General features: G+C 44.3%; 1 protein-coding gene across 4 annotated transcripts in view; it reads right to left on the reverse strand.

The window, feature by feature from the left end:
- LOC147112610 (macoilin-like) overlaps positions 1–17,125 on the reverse strand; it is a 187,899-nt gene that overhangs the window by 73,971 nt on the left and 96,803 nt on the right. For all 4 annotated transcript variants that reach the window (XM_085997035.1, XM_085997036.1, XM_085997033.1 and 1 more), the window contains one exon: positions 8,432–8,555. In XM_085997035.1, the coding sequence (XP_085853161.1) occupies positions 8,432–8,555 (124 nt within the window). The remainder of the gene's footprint in view (positions 1–8,431; positions 8,556–17,125) is intronic.

Consider the following 17,125-nt stretch of genomic DNA (forward strand, 5'->3'; position numbering starts at 1 on the left):
ATGAGATGTCTCCAAGGATTCAACGACTCATGATGAAGCTGCAAAGATATGACTTTGAACTGATCTACACACCAGGCAAACACATAGTGTTAGCAGATGCACTATCCCGAGCACCCACAATGAGTCATGTGAGCTCTACTGAAGAAGACGTGGATGTTCATGTGAGTATGGTCACTGCTGCGCTGCCCATGTCAGACACAAAATCAAAGCAAATAGCAGAAGAAACAGTAAAAGATACAGTGTTACAAACAGTAATAGAGAACATTCACCATGGTTGGCCAAAAGGTTCCTGTCCAAAGTACTTTCACATCAGGTCAGAATTGAGTGTCACAAGTGGACTATTACTAAAACAGAACAGAATAGTAATTCCACAGGCTCTACGTCAAGACATGCTCAAAAGGATTCATGAGAGACACCTCGGAATTGAAAAATGCAAAAGGAGAGCAAGAGACACTGTTTATTGGCTTGGCATAAATAAGGACATTGAGAACATGATAGGCAAATGTGAGACATGTCAGAAACACCAAAACAAACAAGCAAAGGAACCAATGATAGTAGCTGACTTACCAACAGCACCATGGCAAAAGGTTGGTATGGACCTTTTTCATTTGAATGGTAAAGAATATCTATTAGTGATTGACTATTATTCTAACTATCCTGAGATGGCGCTGCTCTCAAGCACCACAGCAAGCAGTGTCATAATGCATGTGAAATCCATCTTCGCCAGACATGGAATTCCCAGGATTGCCGTTAGCGACAATGGTCCGTGCTTCAACTGTAAGGAGTGGCAACAGTTTGCAGCACAGTATGACTTTCAGCACATCACATCCAGTCCTTTGTATGCTCAGTCGAATGGTAAGGCAGAAAAAGGTGTTCAAGTTCTCAAACAGCTACTGAAGAAAGTGACAGAAAGCAAGTCTGATCCTTATCTCGCCCTGCTGAGCTACCGAGTCTCACCTTTAGACTCTGGTTCTTCATCTGCTGAACTCCTAATGGGTCGCAAGTTGCGCACCACGCTACCCTGCTGTGCAAAGGAAAAGCAGAGTAAGGAACTAAGACAGAGACTTCAACTGTTAAAGCTGAAACAGAAATCAAACTATGACAAGTCATCCAAAACTCTGAAACCATTGACAAGGGATGATGTTGTCAGGATTGAGGATCCAGATGCATGGAACAGGAAAGCTACAGTTCTTGAGGAAGTAGGACCAAGGTCATACACTGTTAGAACTGAGGAAGGACAGATTCTCAGGAGGAACCGCCGTTCCCTCCTAAAAACACAAGAGACTATCCAAGAGCAAATCGATGACAATGCCGCAACTGAATCTTGTCACTCACCACCAGAACAATCTAACACAAACACACATACAGGCTCTCATGAAAACACATCAAACTTACCCGTGCTGAGAAGATCCACACGTGAAGTAAAAAAGCCTGATAGACTTAATCTTTGAGTACAAAGAAAACTATATTGAAAATGTATTGACTGTTGTGAAGATGTTTATGTCGTTATGATTGATACTGATTTTGTTTAACCTCAAAGAAAGAGGGATGTAATGATCAGTAACATGTCATCCTAGAATGGTACACTAGGTGGAGCTGTATGTATATAAGAGTGAGCTACCCACAATGCACTAGGTTACCCACAAGGCAGTAGTCAAGATGGATGCTGTACAAGTCCACATGGCTGAATAAAGCGACTAGCTCAAGCTAGCTGTTCATAATAAGAATGTCTATTTATTTATGAACATAAGTCAGATCTTTGACCGTCCAGAAATTGGATCACTTGGAAGGGCGGTGTGACAGCGACGCAGTTTCAAAAGAATCTGGTATCCGTGATGGGTGAGAGATGCAGTTTAAATAGTGGTTAAGTTGATTGAAATCTGATGTGTTATTTAGGAATGTAATTGTCTCGAGGACCCATACTGAGCCGGAATTAAGAGGGCGACTGGGCCCCACGTGAAGGCCAGAGTTAGTTGGGAATCCGAGACAGACTAAAAGTCTCTCTGCTGTGTTGCATTGCGGGATCTGTTGTATTGCATTACGTGACGCATTGTATTAATGTATTAGCGGCTGCAAGTGAAATAATCACCTCTGACAGCGAGATAGTTACAAGTCAGGACCTCCATCACTAGTGGTGGATGATAGGTAGACCTCTGAGAACGAGTTATTAGGGGGGACCGGGACGCGGTAAACTAGTAACAAGAATTAATACATTATGGCGGAAGGCGGAGGCCCAGACTGGGGTCCGCCAGGATCGATGAGTCGACTCTATGCTGACGACCAAAAGGGTTTGATCGATAAAATGAAGAAAGATGGGTGGGATCCACTAGAAAAACCAATAACACAACGGGAGTGGTGGGAAAAGCAGAAACAACAGAAAACTAAGAAAGCAGGAGTAATTTTAATACATCAGTTAGTAATGTTAACAAAAAGGGTTAAGACACAAACCAGTAAGATGGAAGAACAAGAAATGAGAATAGCAGAATTAGAAACTTTAGTAGAAAGGATGGAATTGACAGGCAAGGGAAAAGGAGACGAATGGGATAAAGGAAACCCCCTGCCATGTGCCTTGGCTCCACCTGGAGATGAAAGTGATATTCCGGGAATGACACCCAGTGCCAGCTCAACATCGATATCGGGCTTTCTCACCTCTTGAAAAACAAGCCATTCTTAAAGATTTAGGAACCCTTAAACCCCGTAGTCAGAACTCAGAGTTCTGGAGGAATTTAGAGGAAATGTGGGAAATCCATGATTTACACCCTCGAGACATCCACCAGTTAGTTAGGGTGAAATGCCCAGCCGACAAATGGAGAAATGTAAACCCCGCTGCAGGCATGCAAGATGGAGCGTGGGCGGATGCAGTACCTGCGAGTGCCGCACTGGCGGCACAGCGGGCAGCATACGGGCCCTTTAAGATCGCAGTAGAAATGGCACTTGGGGCCCCTACTATAAACTGGGGAAAAATCCAATCAGTAAAGCAAAGAAAGGGAGAATCTAGTAGTGATTATGGAGAACGATTGTTTGACGCCTATTACAAATCGTCAGGGCAAGCAAACCCACAACGAACAGACCAGCCCTTCATCCAGATGTTTAAGGATGGACTCTTATCGGCACACCAAGCCATCCTAAAAATGGGGGTAGTAGCCGCCCCTACGTATGATCTCGCAGTTCAATGGGCATGTCAGATAGATGCAAAGGAATCTGAACACACCAAAAAGGGAGGTGTAAAAATTAAACAGGAAAGGGTAGCAGCAGGGGGGGCATCACAACCAAACAAGAGGATTCAGGGGAACTGTTATAATTGTGGGAAGATGGGACATATGGCAAAGGATTGCAGGAGTGGAAAGAAAGGGGGATGTGACTATTGCGGTAAGCCAGGACACCAGAGTCACAGCTGTTGGCAGAAGAAAGGAGACGTGGACCAGACACAGGGCTCTTATCTCAGTCCGGAGGATAGAAGGGACTTTCTTGAGTACCTCAAGTCGAAAGGGAAGAGTCAATGACGGGAGGCGGCCCCAGTAAAAGGAGGCTCGGATAACCGAGTCTATGTAGCAGCATTATTAGGGGGCCAACCGTGTGAAATGTTAGTTGACACAGGAGCATCAGTATCCTTGACTGATTTGCCCCTTCCGACAAACAAGGAGTGTGTATATATATATATAGTAGGATTAGGGGGTATAAAAATTAAGGCTTATAAAAGTGAAGCACAAGTTTTAGAGATAACAGGAAAACTCCTCCCCACCCAATTTTGTGTGTGTTCAAATAACGAAGGTACCATATTAGGAATAGACTTGCTAAAAGAATTTAATATATTGGTGGACTCCGCGCAAAATAAAATTGTTTGGTCCAAAGGAGATGGGTCCAAGGTCAGTATAGATAAACCATGCACCAATTTGGCTAGGGTAGGGAGTGCAGCATCTTTGAGCAGGGATTGGGAACTAGAACGAAAACCATACGGGACCATATGCAAAATTATGAAAGGGGTTTGGGCTAAGACAAAACAGGACACCGGACGGGTAAAAACGGAGCCAATCACGGTTCCAGGTCCGGAACACAAGCCCCATAAGCAATACCCTATTAAACCAGAAGCACGGGAAGCGGTACAAGAAATAGTGCGTGATCTGGAAGAAAGGGGCATAATTAGGATTACCGAAAGCATGACCAACTCGCCCGTATGGCCAGTCACCAAACCGGATAAATCATTCCGACTGACTATTGATTATACTGAATTAAACAAGGTAACGCCCAAATTGTACCCAATAGTGGCCAGCCCATCCACAATCTTAAATGCCTTGAACTCGGAGCACAAGATTTTTACAGTTTTGGACATAGCTAATGGATTCTGGTCTTTACCTTTCGACCAGGAATCCCAGAATAAGTTTGCCTTTACAGTCGGGGAAAGACAATATACATGGACTAGGCTACCTCAGGGGTTCCATAACAGCCCGGCGGTATTCCACCGGGTAATGAGTTCACTGTTAGAAACAGTGAACCTCAACCCGTATCGCAGCACTGTGTTGCAATACGTGGATGACCTGTTAATCGCCTCGGAAGATGAGCATGGACATGCTTTAACTGAAGTCCTACAAGCCCTGGAAACAGGAGGGTTCAAGGTAAACCCTAAGAAAGCTCAAATCGGGCAGAGCACAGTTATTTACCTGGGACAACAATTATCCCAGGGGACCCAAGCCATGCCAGGTGACCGACGGAAGGCCATACAAGAGATGCCCAGACCGGTCTCAGTACGAGGAGTCAGGAAGGTTTTAGGTCTCTTTAATTATAGTAGGAATTTTATACCAAACTTTGCAGCTATAGCGGAACCCATCCAGAAATTGGTGAAAGGGGGAAGTCCCGGTAATACCCCGGTAGAGTGGGGACCAGAACAGGAGCAGGCATATGGGAGTTTAAAACAAGCGTTGATGTTGGCCCCTGGCCTCGGTCTACCCGACATGAGGAAACCATTCCACATTCATTGTGAGAACGAAGGGGGGTTCTACGCCGTTGTGATAACCCAACAACATGGGGACAGGCGACGGCCGGTAGCATATTACTCCACTAAACAGTCATCCGTAGCCGCTGGATTATCACGATGTGTAGCAGCACTGGACTGCGCAGCGTGGGCGGTAAAGGTTAGCGAGCCCACAGTAATGACCGGGGACATTATCCTCCATACCAGACACACGATAGTAGAAATGTTAAATAACAATAAGCTACGGTCAGTATTTAACATGCGAAGGGCACGTTGGGAAACGGTCCTAATACCTAAGGACGAATCAATGGTAATTGTTAGGGATACGGGGGAGAATCCCACTGAAGGGATCCTGGGATCAGGGGAACCCCACGTATGTGCAGAAGTAGATGAGGAAGTAGACGGAGACCCTTTGGAAGAAGATCCTCTGGAAAACCCACAGCTTACCCTGTATGTGGACGGCTCCAGAAAATATGTTGACGGGTCTCCCCGAACTGGGTGGGCAGTCGTAAATGAAAAATTAGAAACAGTATTGTCCGGCAGATTGGACGGGGCATTATCAGCCCAAGTGGCAGAATTAGTAGCACTCACTGAGGCCCTGACCCTGGCAGAAGGAAAAACAGTAAATATTTACACAGATAGTAGATATGCATTTGGAGTGGTGCACGATTATATGATAGCTTGGGGAAGAAGGGGATTTGTCACCGCAGGAGGAGATCTTATCAGGCATCAACAGCGAATAGGGGCCCCCTTGGAAGCTGCAAAGGCACCAAAGCAGGCAGCAGTAGTAAAAATTAAAGCCCATCAGAAGGTAGAAACCCACCAACAGGAGGGCAATCGGGCCGCGGATTTGGCAGCGCAGTAGGCATTAGAACAGGAACTACCGGTAGCAAGTACACAGGTAGATCAGAGAGACATCGGAAGGTTGCACCGGGATACCGTGCCGGGAGAAAGGCAGGAATGGTATCATGTAGGAGGTAGAGCGGATGATCAAGGGGTTTGGCGAAAGGACGGGAAGGTAATAGCCCCCACTTGTATTCGGCAAATGCTCTTGGAGTTACACCATGGCATAGATCATGCGGGCAGAGGGGCGATGACCCATCTGGTAGGACAAGAATGGTAGCTATGAGAACAATAGCTCTCCAGAATAGGATGGCCCTTGATTATCTCCTAGCTAAAGAATGTGTCACATGCGCAATGATAGGCGCTGAGTGCTGCACCTACATACCAGATAGCTCAGAGAATATAACCAATTTGGCCGAACATATACAAAAGGAGTTAAAGAAATTACACCAAACCTCAGGGGAAGGTTGGTTGGACTGGCTCTTCGGAGGATCATGGGGATCGTATTTGATACATGGATTTATAATTGTTGTTGTAGTGATGACAATATGTTGTGTTATGATAACAATTTTGAAAGTATGTTGTAAATTGGCACTCGCTGGCATTCCAGTAGCATCTGGAGATGCGATAAAACCCCTGCTATCAACAACAGACGAACTGCAAACAACAGGAGAAGACGACGAGGATGACGAGTCTCACATGTAAAGAGTCACATGATGATCAACGAAGGACGAGCTCAGGACAATTGAGCCCAACCCTCAATACAGGGTGACTACCCGGTGGATGGCAAGAAACGGCATTGGAAGTTGGTATCCCGGGGCAAAATCTAAATTTGTACCGGGACCAACAGGAGGGATTGAAGGGTTGGGATTTGAACCAGTTGAATGTTGCAGTCAAGCGACACAGCATGGCAACCTAGTTTCGGTTGAAACTAGTTGAAGCCACAAATGGAACAGATGGTCAGAAACTGAACTACAAAAGTGATTAAGCATGTGGGGATATGAGAAGCTGCAATAACAAGGTTAAAATTTGCAGAACAATCGGGTTATGAAGTAACAACTGTCACGCGGATGTATGTAAGGTATATTTGATTAACCTTTGAGCCATGTCCAATCACGAGTCACTGACTCAGATCGGCCGAAGCCACGATGAAGCAAATCATGGTCCAGATAACTAGACAAACTTAGATAAAAGACAGAACTGAAAGAAGGGGCTTAGCTAACGATGTAAAGTTATAATTAGGTTGTTTTCGAAGGAATATAATTGGGGGGGGGGGGCAGCTGTTGCCACAGAGCCAGATTGGCCAAGGAATAAGTAATGTAATAATGGCTATCAGTGTGCTCCAGTCTTGTACTGTATATAAGCTTGTGAATTTTGTTGGTCGGAGAGAAGGTGCTCGCACAGACTGCGGGGTCTGAGACGCTTCTCCCAGAGCTCTGTTTTCAATAACCTGCACCTTTTACTTTACCACAGATTAGATGGGAATTTATTTTCACCCAACACGGCTTAACACCTTGGTCAAGTTTAGCCTCTGAGGTGGCTGATGGCCTAACACCTCCAACAACTCAAGGGATGACCCAATGTAAGTGACCGCTGCAGCAGACTGCAGGAATCCACCCAATCCGAGACCACCGTACTGTCTCACCGTCCATCCGGTCATGTCATTCTGATTCAGGAGTCGTAGATCGCTCTCTACTGTCATGGGTTGTATGTCTATTATACTCAGCTTAAACCATATGTAATATCTGATTATGCTTTAAAACTGTAGCTCTTTAATAAAAGCCTTGCGACTGCTAAAACCCTTTGGGTAATCTGTGTGTGGCCTGTGATCCTAATCTTACAGTGCATATGGATCTCAGCTTAAACACTTACAAGCTCAATAGACCTGCAAAATGTGTTCCAAAACCTCAAAACACAAAGTTCTGGTATTTGAATGTCAGCCATGTTACAGGTCTGCTTTTATGCTGCAGGTGCAGCTATCAAGAATTCAGCTAGTTGCTGAACCCGACACAAGCAGCTGGCGTGTTTGTCGCACAATGTGCAACACTCTGAAAATGCAGTAAAATGGGAAGAGCCTGTTAAAATGGGATTATGTTGGCAGTTAACAAGCTGTTAACTACCATAAGTGCCTCTCCCGTTGCTTGGTGTCGGTCTGATCGGGACTCGCAGACCCGACACTTTGTAAAGTTGAGTGGAGATGGGATGGCGGCATTTTCCCAACCTGCCATCAATCATTTAGATTTTCACTCCTGACCCGCCTCCAAACCCGCCCTCTGAGCGCCGGCAAAATCGCGACCTAAGTTTCAGCAGCTAATATTTCCAATGAGCAAATGTTGACAGTGCTCAACCAACGCTAGTTAAAGAATCATGCAGTACCAGCTACTGAAAACAACACTGTCAAAGGAGAGCTGAACTGCTGCATAAGCTCCATATCCAGCCATCTGACAAATCCATGGAGAAATCTCCAGACCACACCTTTACAATCCTCTAGAGCACCAAGATCACCAGTGCAGAGGCATGAACTCAGCAGAAAGAATATATAAAGTTTAAAATCAAACGTATCTTTTAAAGTTCAAACTGTTTTATAAATTCCCAAATTTATTGGATTCTTTGACTTACCAGTGCGCTGCAAATGGGCGGCAAAGATCTACATTGAAATTTCTTAAATCCTTAAATCTGATTGTTGCTTCTATATAAATAAAAAGTATCCAAAGAGACAAAGTAGACAAGCAAACACCTCTATCTGCAGGAAAAAAAAGAAATGCGTAGTGTTAGGAATTATACCATTGATAAACAGTACTGATCATATACAGTTTACAAATATAATTACAAATGAAAGGTTAATTTGGCTTGCAGTGCACTTCACTGTAGTGTACGGGAACACTAACCAGTGGCACCATTGTACCTAATGTGCACCAAGTCTAAAATTGATTCATAAAATAATTTTGTTGAAAAGAAAAGTGACCACAAATGATTGTTACTAATATTTCTGTGGCTTCTTCCAGTTATGCCAGTCTGTGCCTCCTTCAAATGTTATTTATTTTTCTAGTGAAACACTGAAAATTCTTATCACTGAATAATTGATTTATGATGCGATCAATCAGAAACAATGTAATTGACAATAGGAAGAAACTGCTGAAGATCAAGATTGCATGAGACGACATGAAAGAAGTATGATAAACGTTCATGTAGATGATGCTTGTGAACCAGAAGGATAGCAACTTTTCATTACAGCCGGTAGCACTGCAGGCTAATCTCTATTGTCAAAGGTCTGAGTTATAAGGTGAGGATGTGCAATTTTCTCAGCAGAGGCAGAGGAAATGGTTGCCCTAGGTTTCAGAGTCATTGGACCCACAATTCATGGGTACTCGCCTGAAAAGAAGGATGTTCGAGGAACAGCTCAGATATATGTAGGCTCTGGGGTCAGTCTCTGAGAATGTGCAGAAACTGACAGGTGTGACTTTAGAGTTTACAGCCCTCATTTGGAAGCCTTTTCTTTTTTGCTGCCATCAATGGAGTGTGTGGCGGCTTCACTGGGATCTACGACAGCCCCGGCCCTGAAGCAGTCGGTGACTCTGCCTGTACAAAGCACAGACTGCTGCTTGGTGGCAATGGGGGACAGCACCCTTTGTACCATTCTTTCGACACTAGGGGTCAGTGTGAAGGCCATTGACTCTCAGGGTCTTACAAACAACGACACAAAGGACCAGATAATCTGTTTTGGGTGGTGATGATTGAAGGATAAATGTTGGCCAGGACACTGTCTCATTCAAAAGACAGCACCATGACATTGCAGCACACCCTCAATATAGCACTGAAGTGTCTTTGTGATTACATGCTCAAGTCTTTGGAGTGGGGCTTGAACCCACTGCCTTCTGATTCAGAGAAAGAACCACTGAGCCAAGTCTGAGTCCTTTTAAAGCCCTGATGGTTCTCTCTATGATAATTCTGGTCGAGGAAGAATGCCCGAGGATGAATGATTCATGGCAACGTCCAGCAAATCTGGCATTGACGCAAAGGATTCTCTGCATCTGGACATTCAGTGAGTGGTAACCCTTTCTATTATGAAAGCTGATGGGGATAACAGTAGATGCTCACAGTGCTACATGCATACCATCTATTGTGGTCTCCTCATATGGTGGGTGATATTGAGGCTTTGGCGAGGGTGCAGAGGAAGGCCACGAGACTAATTCCCAGTTTAAAGCATCTTAGTTATCAAGATAGGCTAAACGAGATGGGACTCTACACTTTAGAGAAGCGTAGACGTAGGGGTGATCTGATTGAGGTTTATAAGATAATGGAGGGAATAGATTGTGTTCCAGTTGACAGTTTGTTTCAATTAAATAGGTTAGGGAGGACCAGGGGTCACAAATTTAAGTTGTATAAGGCCAGATTTAGGTTAGATGTCAGGAGGTGGTTCTTTTCCCAGAGAATAGTGGACCTCTGGAACAGGCCGCCATCTCGTGCGGTGGATGCTGATTCGCTGAATTCCTTCAAGTGAGAGCTGGACCTGTTTCTGGCTGGTGTGGAGATCACCTCTTACAGAAGGTAGGTACTGCAGGGAATTCAGGGCCAGAGTGATCTCCTAGAGTAGTTTTGATCGCCTAGATGGGTCAGAGAGGGATTTCCCAGATTTTTTCCCCAAATTGGCCTGGATTTTTAATCTAGTTTTTCACCTCTCCCAGGAGATCCCATGGTTTTGGGTGGGGTGGAGAGTGTATATATTGTGATACACAAGGTGTCACTATTGTGTGGGACAGGTTGGATGGACCAGAGGGTCTTTACCTGTCCATCATTGTTCATATGTTCATATTGCACCCTGCACTCTGCAGAATTCAGCAATGTGATAAAACTGGATAGGCCTATCCCACTGCTGCCTTGCTGCCATGCTGTACTGGAAGGTTTTACTCATTCCTCCTAATAATTCCTTCTTTAGTTTGCTGTCCATTTTTTTATTACACCGCAGTGAAGCAATTTTGGGCATTTTTTTCTAAGTTAAAGGGGTTTTATAAATGTGTTGTTGTATTCCCCAGCTCTCCTAAAAAGTGCATCAACTACCCAATGAATGCATGCCCAGATGCCACCCTGGGTGATATTACACAGATCTCCTACAGTTGCTTGAAACAAGAGATGACACAAAAATTAAGTGTGGTGATCACCTTCACAGCCATGGGCAGATCTGTCCAGACAGATGATCTGTGTGGCTTGTAAGTTATTTGGAGGTGTTATTTTGTAGGCTGTATCCTCCTTGTATGTTGCTTCACTCCATTCCTCCATATGCTGGTCCTCCCCCTCCATTAAAATTGGAAGCATATGAAACGTAAAAAAATTGAAGGACAAGACCAGCTGGCCCATCAGACCTGTCCTATACAGGCACGGTATAACTTCTGCACACCATCGCCCGCATTCCCTCCCCGCAGCCATGCAGCTACCCAATCTCTTGAGAGGCAAAAAATCTCAGGCCAATTTAGGAAAAAAGCTCTGTAACCCTAAAGGTGATCAAACAAGTTCCAAGAGACCATATTGACTAGGTGACATGATCCTCAATGACCCACCTACCTTCTGTTTGTGGATATGTTGGCCACTCTCAGGAACTCATCCAGCTCCCCTTTTGAATACTCGCAGTGAATCCGCACTCACTGCACTTGCCAGCAACTTATTCCAGAGGTTGATCACTCTCTTTAAAAAGAAGTATCTCCTAACGTCTAACCTAGTTCTATGCTTATGTAACTAATACTTATGTAACCTATCTATCTTGACTAATCTATCCTTATAACTGTTTAATTCTTTCATTATTTAAAAATAATCTCAATCAAATCTCTATAAAGTCTCTTTGAAACAAGAGAACACCCATACCTGGTACTCAGAACCTCTCAGTGTGGTTCGAGAATATCCCAATGGTCTCACAGGATCTCAGGCTTTCAGTGGCAAGGTTAGCCCTAACCAGGTTCAAGACCAAAAAAAAGCTATTAAAACTCTTCTCCAAGTTTCTTTATGCTGTAGGCACTTCCACCAGTCTCAGATGATGCTGGCAGGGGGTACACCACTTTTAACTCATCATTAATTACCCTTGTTGGAATGGAGGCACAAATCACTGTTTTTAAGCACGCAAATGCCATCCCTCCTTAGCATTTATTTCAATGGTTTTCTAGTAGCATCAACGCAGGCATGTTGTGAACACCTGGACCGTGATGGAAAGTACACCAATGCCATTATGGTGGAAAACTGGCAAAAATGGATCCCACCCCAGGATAAACCTCCAGAAATGCTGGTACATTCATTTTAAGGCCCAAAACCTGCCAAAAATCGCAAGTAAATTTAGGCCCGGTAAATTCAGTTTTCTGCTTTATAATTGTGTTCACCATGTGTTAAGTTCTAATAAAAATGGAAGTAAATGTCCTAATAGCTCCACTGGTAAATGCACTGCCTTTATGTGGATATGGGCCATACAGACCCAGGTTCAATGTCTGGTCGGTACTGCATTAACTAATCTCCACCTGTGACGATTATAGTAGTGCTAAAATTGACCTCAATTTCCCAGGCAATCAACCAGAAATCCTGCTACTTATTGCTATCCTCGTAAAGTGCCTGTATGAAGACACTGGGAGGCTTAGCAGTGAAGCCCCTCAAAGCTGATAGCCTGCCATTGCTCACAGTTTAGATTACCGTAAGAAGAATGTCCATCAGGGCAAGATTGCAAAGGATGGCTGTTACTCAGGTCGCTGTAACCTAGTATGAGTCAGTGCCCTCAAAAGGAGAAAGGAAAACTTTGGTGAAGAAAGACACCAATTAAAAAATCAGGCTTAGATTTATCTTATTCAAGTATACTTAAGATATGCTCCTGACAGTTTTTAATAGTCCAACAAGAAAAACCAAGAGAAGTCATACAATCTGCATATCCCTCACTCTGGCACCAGACCTGGTGCCGCCACAAAATGATTTTGAAGCACTACAGATTGCAGATAAAATTAAGCTAAACATCTATTGTGCCAGACATTTCATGCAGGAGTGTCCTCTTTCCTCCTTAAAACTTAAATCACATAATATTCCTAAGTGACCCAATAACAGAAGTACCCTACCATATACTTCAAAGACATAGCCATTTTAATAAGATTTTCCCTTCCGCATAATATAAGCAATTTTAAGATATTCATCAGGGTGAGCCTAGATTCAAAGCCAAACAGGAAAAACATTCCTTTAGCCAAATACGAGTTCAAACACTAGCATCAAGAGAGTCAGTAGAATCAGAGCTCAAAAGAATCAGTAGAACTTATAAAATTATTACAAAATTGAATACATTTCTGAAACAAATGTTACACTTTTAAAGGACTGCTTATTTTGGATCTAAGTAAGCAATAAACAAACATGGCAGATATGTGAGAATAATAAAACTGGTCTATAGAATTTGGTTGTTAATTGGCTATCTAGCCATGTACACTCATCTATATCCTAATATATTAGTAATGGTAAGCAAGATTTTTCTCTGGCTTAGCACCCGTTTTCCAGTGTTATTCAGGTTGATGGGGCTAGAAAATTGGGCGGGAGCCTTACTGCCAGATCCCTACCCATTTGTCCAGCAAGTAGCTGTAACGTCCGTGTGTAATTGAGACACGGACTGCAGAAGTTGGTTATAACAGGTGTTTACTGAATGGAGACAAAACTGGAACGACTATACAAAGTTACTACACAGGCTTATATACAGGGGTGGTCACTACTGCTACTGCAGTATACAGGGACTGCAGATTATAGTTCCTTCTTCAAGGTACATACACTACAATTCCTCCCCTTTTAGCTAAACAGTACATAACATTCAATTAATAATTAAATAACATATTTACAATTACAGTTGCTATATACATTAGCTGAAGTTAATCAATTATAAATTCAGTCTTTGAGGAGGCTTCCTGATTCTGTCCGGATAACGCCTCTTTGAGGTATCAGGTTCTTCTGACAAAGTTGATTCGGGATCAACGTCGTTGTTTGGTTCGTCTGCTTCCAATATCACCGATTCTGAGGTAGATGCAATTGGTACTTTGGTTTCATGACCAGGTGTATAGGATCGTGGTGTAGATTTGACGTTTTCCAGTGACTCTAGAATCTGATCAGCATGGCGTCTTACAATGCTCTCTCCAATGTCCACGGTATACATTAGAGGTCCTTGCCGTGTGCAGATCGTTCCTGGCTGCCATTTCTCTGTGCGGTAGTCCCGGGCCAAAACTGGTTGACCTATCTTAAAACTCCTGGTTGGTCTTTCATTCATATTCTGAAACTGCCTGTTCTCCACATCTCTTCTGATGTTTGGCTTAACCAAATCCAAGCGACATCTTAGTCTTCGATTGAGGAACATCATGGCTGGAGTTTGGTTGGTAACCGCATGTGTCGCATTCCGGTAGGCAAACAAGAAGTTATCCACCTTGTGTTGTAGGGGTATGTCTTCATTACACATTGCCTTGATAGCCTTCTTGAATGTTTGAACGAACCTCTCAGCCAATCCATTGGTGGCTGGATGATATGGGGCGGATGTGTAATGCTTAACACCATTGTTCTTTAAGAACCTCCGGAACTCTTCAGACACAAACTGTGGTCCATTGTCGGAGCAAATCTGTTCAGGCAGCCCATTTCTGGCGAATATGGTTCATAAGACTGTGATAGTTTTTTCTGTGGTGGTTGAGGACATTTTTATTACCTCTGGCCACTTTGAATGTGCATCCACCGCAATTAAAAACATCGAGTCCATAAATGGACCAGCAAAATCAATGTGTACCCTTTGCCATGGAGATGAGGGCCACTCCCATGGATGTAGAGGGGCTTGTGGTGGGGCGTTTTGGACCTTCTGGCATCCTGTACAGCTCTTGGTCATCTCTTCGATTTCTCTATCGATTCCCGGCCACCACACAAACGCTCTGGCTAAGTTCTTCATTTTTACCCCTCCCAGATGACCCTCATGAAGCTCATTGAGCACTCTATCCTTCAATTTGGGTGGAATTACTACTCTGGATCCACACATCAAGGTTCCTCGGCACACTGACAGCTGTTCTCTTCTCGGCGAGAATGCTGGCAACAGTGGTTTGCCATGTGCTGGCCATCCCTTCACCGTTAAATCATAGACCCTGGAGAGTGTCGGGTCATTTCGTGTTTCCTTTTCTATGTTTGCATTCGGCACAGGTAGACATTTGACTATGGGCGAGTGGAATATCTCCACAGGATCCACTGCAGGTGCTTCTTCCACCGTCGGCAACGGTAGGCGCGACAATCCATCAGCATTCCCATGCTGTTTAGTTCCTTTGTACTCGATGTCATATTGGTGTGCCCCTAGGAAAAGGGACCACCTCTGTAGCCGTTGTGCTGTCATTATCGGGACGCCATTCTTAGGGTTGAAAATGGAAACAAGAGGTTGATGATCAGTTAGTAGAGTAAATTTCTGTCCGTGCAGATAGTGATTGAACTTCTTCACCCCCCACACCAGGCTGAGGGCCTCTGTCAATCTGGGCGTAGTTATGCTCGGCTGCAGTTAACGAGCGTGGCACAAAAGCTATCGGCCTCTCTGAACCATCAAGGGATTTATGTGACAGTACCGCTCCAACGCCGTAGGGAGACGCATCACACGCCAGTCTTATCGGTAGTGATGGGTTGTAGTGAGCCAATACTTCTCTTGAAATGATCAGGCCTTTACACTTCTGAAAGGCCCGCTTACATTCATCGCTCCATTTCCATGCTACTCCAGTTTGTAGCAGGGCATTCAGTGGGTGCAGAATTGTGGACAACTTCGGCAAAAACTTATGGTAGTAATTCACCAATCCGAGGAATGACCTCAGTTGCGACACATTTTCAGGCGCTGGAGCCTTAACTACCGCTTCAATTTTGTCAGGGGGCTTATGTAACCCCTCTTCATCAATCACGTGGCTACAATACGATATCTGTTTCTTAAAAAACTCGCACTTGGGGCGATTGGCTCGTAGCCCATGTTCTCTTAGTCTAGTGAGCACCTGCTCTAGGTTGGCAAGATGTTCACTGTCATTTTCACCCGTCACTAGGATGTCGTCCAAGTAACACTGAATCCCCGGAATCCCTTGCAGGACTTGTTCCATCGCTCTTTGCCATATAGCTGGAGCTGATGCAACTCCGAATACCAGTCGATTATACTGGTAAAGACCTTTGTGAGTGTTTATCGTGAGATACTTCCTAGAGGATTCTTCAACCTCCATCTGCAAATATGCTTGCGCTAGGTCAATTTTTGTAAAATGTTTCCCTCCAGATAGTGAGGCGAAAATATCTTCTATCCTCGGAAGAGGATACTGTACTGTGTGAAGGACTGGGTTCACAGTCACCTTGAAGTCCCCACAGATGCGAACCTTCCTTGGCTCCTCAGACTTATTGTTTAACGTTTTCTTCATGACAGGAACGATGGGTGTCGCCCACTCGCTCCAGTCTACCTTAGTTAACACGCCTGCATTCTCCAGATTCTCCAGCTCTGCTTCGACGGCTGGGCGAATTGCATACGGTACCGGTCTTGCTTTGAAAAACTTGGGAATTGCATTCTCTTCTATTTTTATCGAGGCGGTTACGCCTTTAAGAGTCCCCAGTTCTTGTTGAACTACCTCTTTAGAGTTAGCCAAGATTTTTGACAATCGTCCAGGTGTGACGTCGTCATCCTTTTTACCAGCCACCGTCAGTGCCTGAATGGAGTGCCAGTCTAAACTTATCTTTCTGATCCATTCACGTCCCAATAACGGTGGTCCACCATCTTGCAGTATGTACAGATACAATTTCTGTATTTCCTTGCCGTTGTATTCGACAGGCACCCTTATTTTCCCTCTGGGATATACTTTCTGCCCCGTATATGTTTTCAAGACAATGGATGTGTCGTTCAAGGGTATGTGTGAGAATAGCCGCTCGTAGTCTCGTCGATTCATGACGGTCAGGGCTGATCCTGTATCCAATTCCATTTTGACTTGGGACCCTGCTATCGTGAGGGTGACCCAAATGGTTCGGTGATCCTCTTTTGTGATTACGTTGTGTAGTTTGAGACAGCTTAGTCTCTTGTTCCCGGATTCACTATCGCTCTTCTGGTCTTCGGAACTACTGTCCGTCATCTTTTGTACTTTCCTGTACTTTTCCTTAGTAGTCTTTTGTTGTCATTAGTCTTCTTCCCGGACCTGCAAACTCGTGCAATGTGTCCCATCTTTCCGCATTGCCTGCATGTTTTGTCCTTGGACCAGCAGTCCTTCTGGTCATGGGTTGTTCTGCCGCAGCGATAACATTTTTCAAATCCCCGTGTCATTTCATGGGTGCTGTATTCCTGTGGCTTTTGCT

Source organism: Somniosus microcephalus, chromosome 9 (assembly GCF_052327205.1).
Source record: "Somniosus microcephalus isolate GS21.2 chromosome 9, FLI_Smic_1.0, whole genome shotgun sequence".
Classification (NCBI taxonomy): domain Eukaryota; kingdom Metazoa; phylum Chordata; class Chondrichthyes; order Squaliformes; family Somniosidae; genus Somniosus; species Somniosus microcephalus.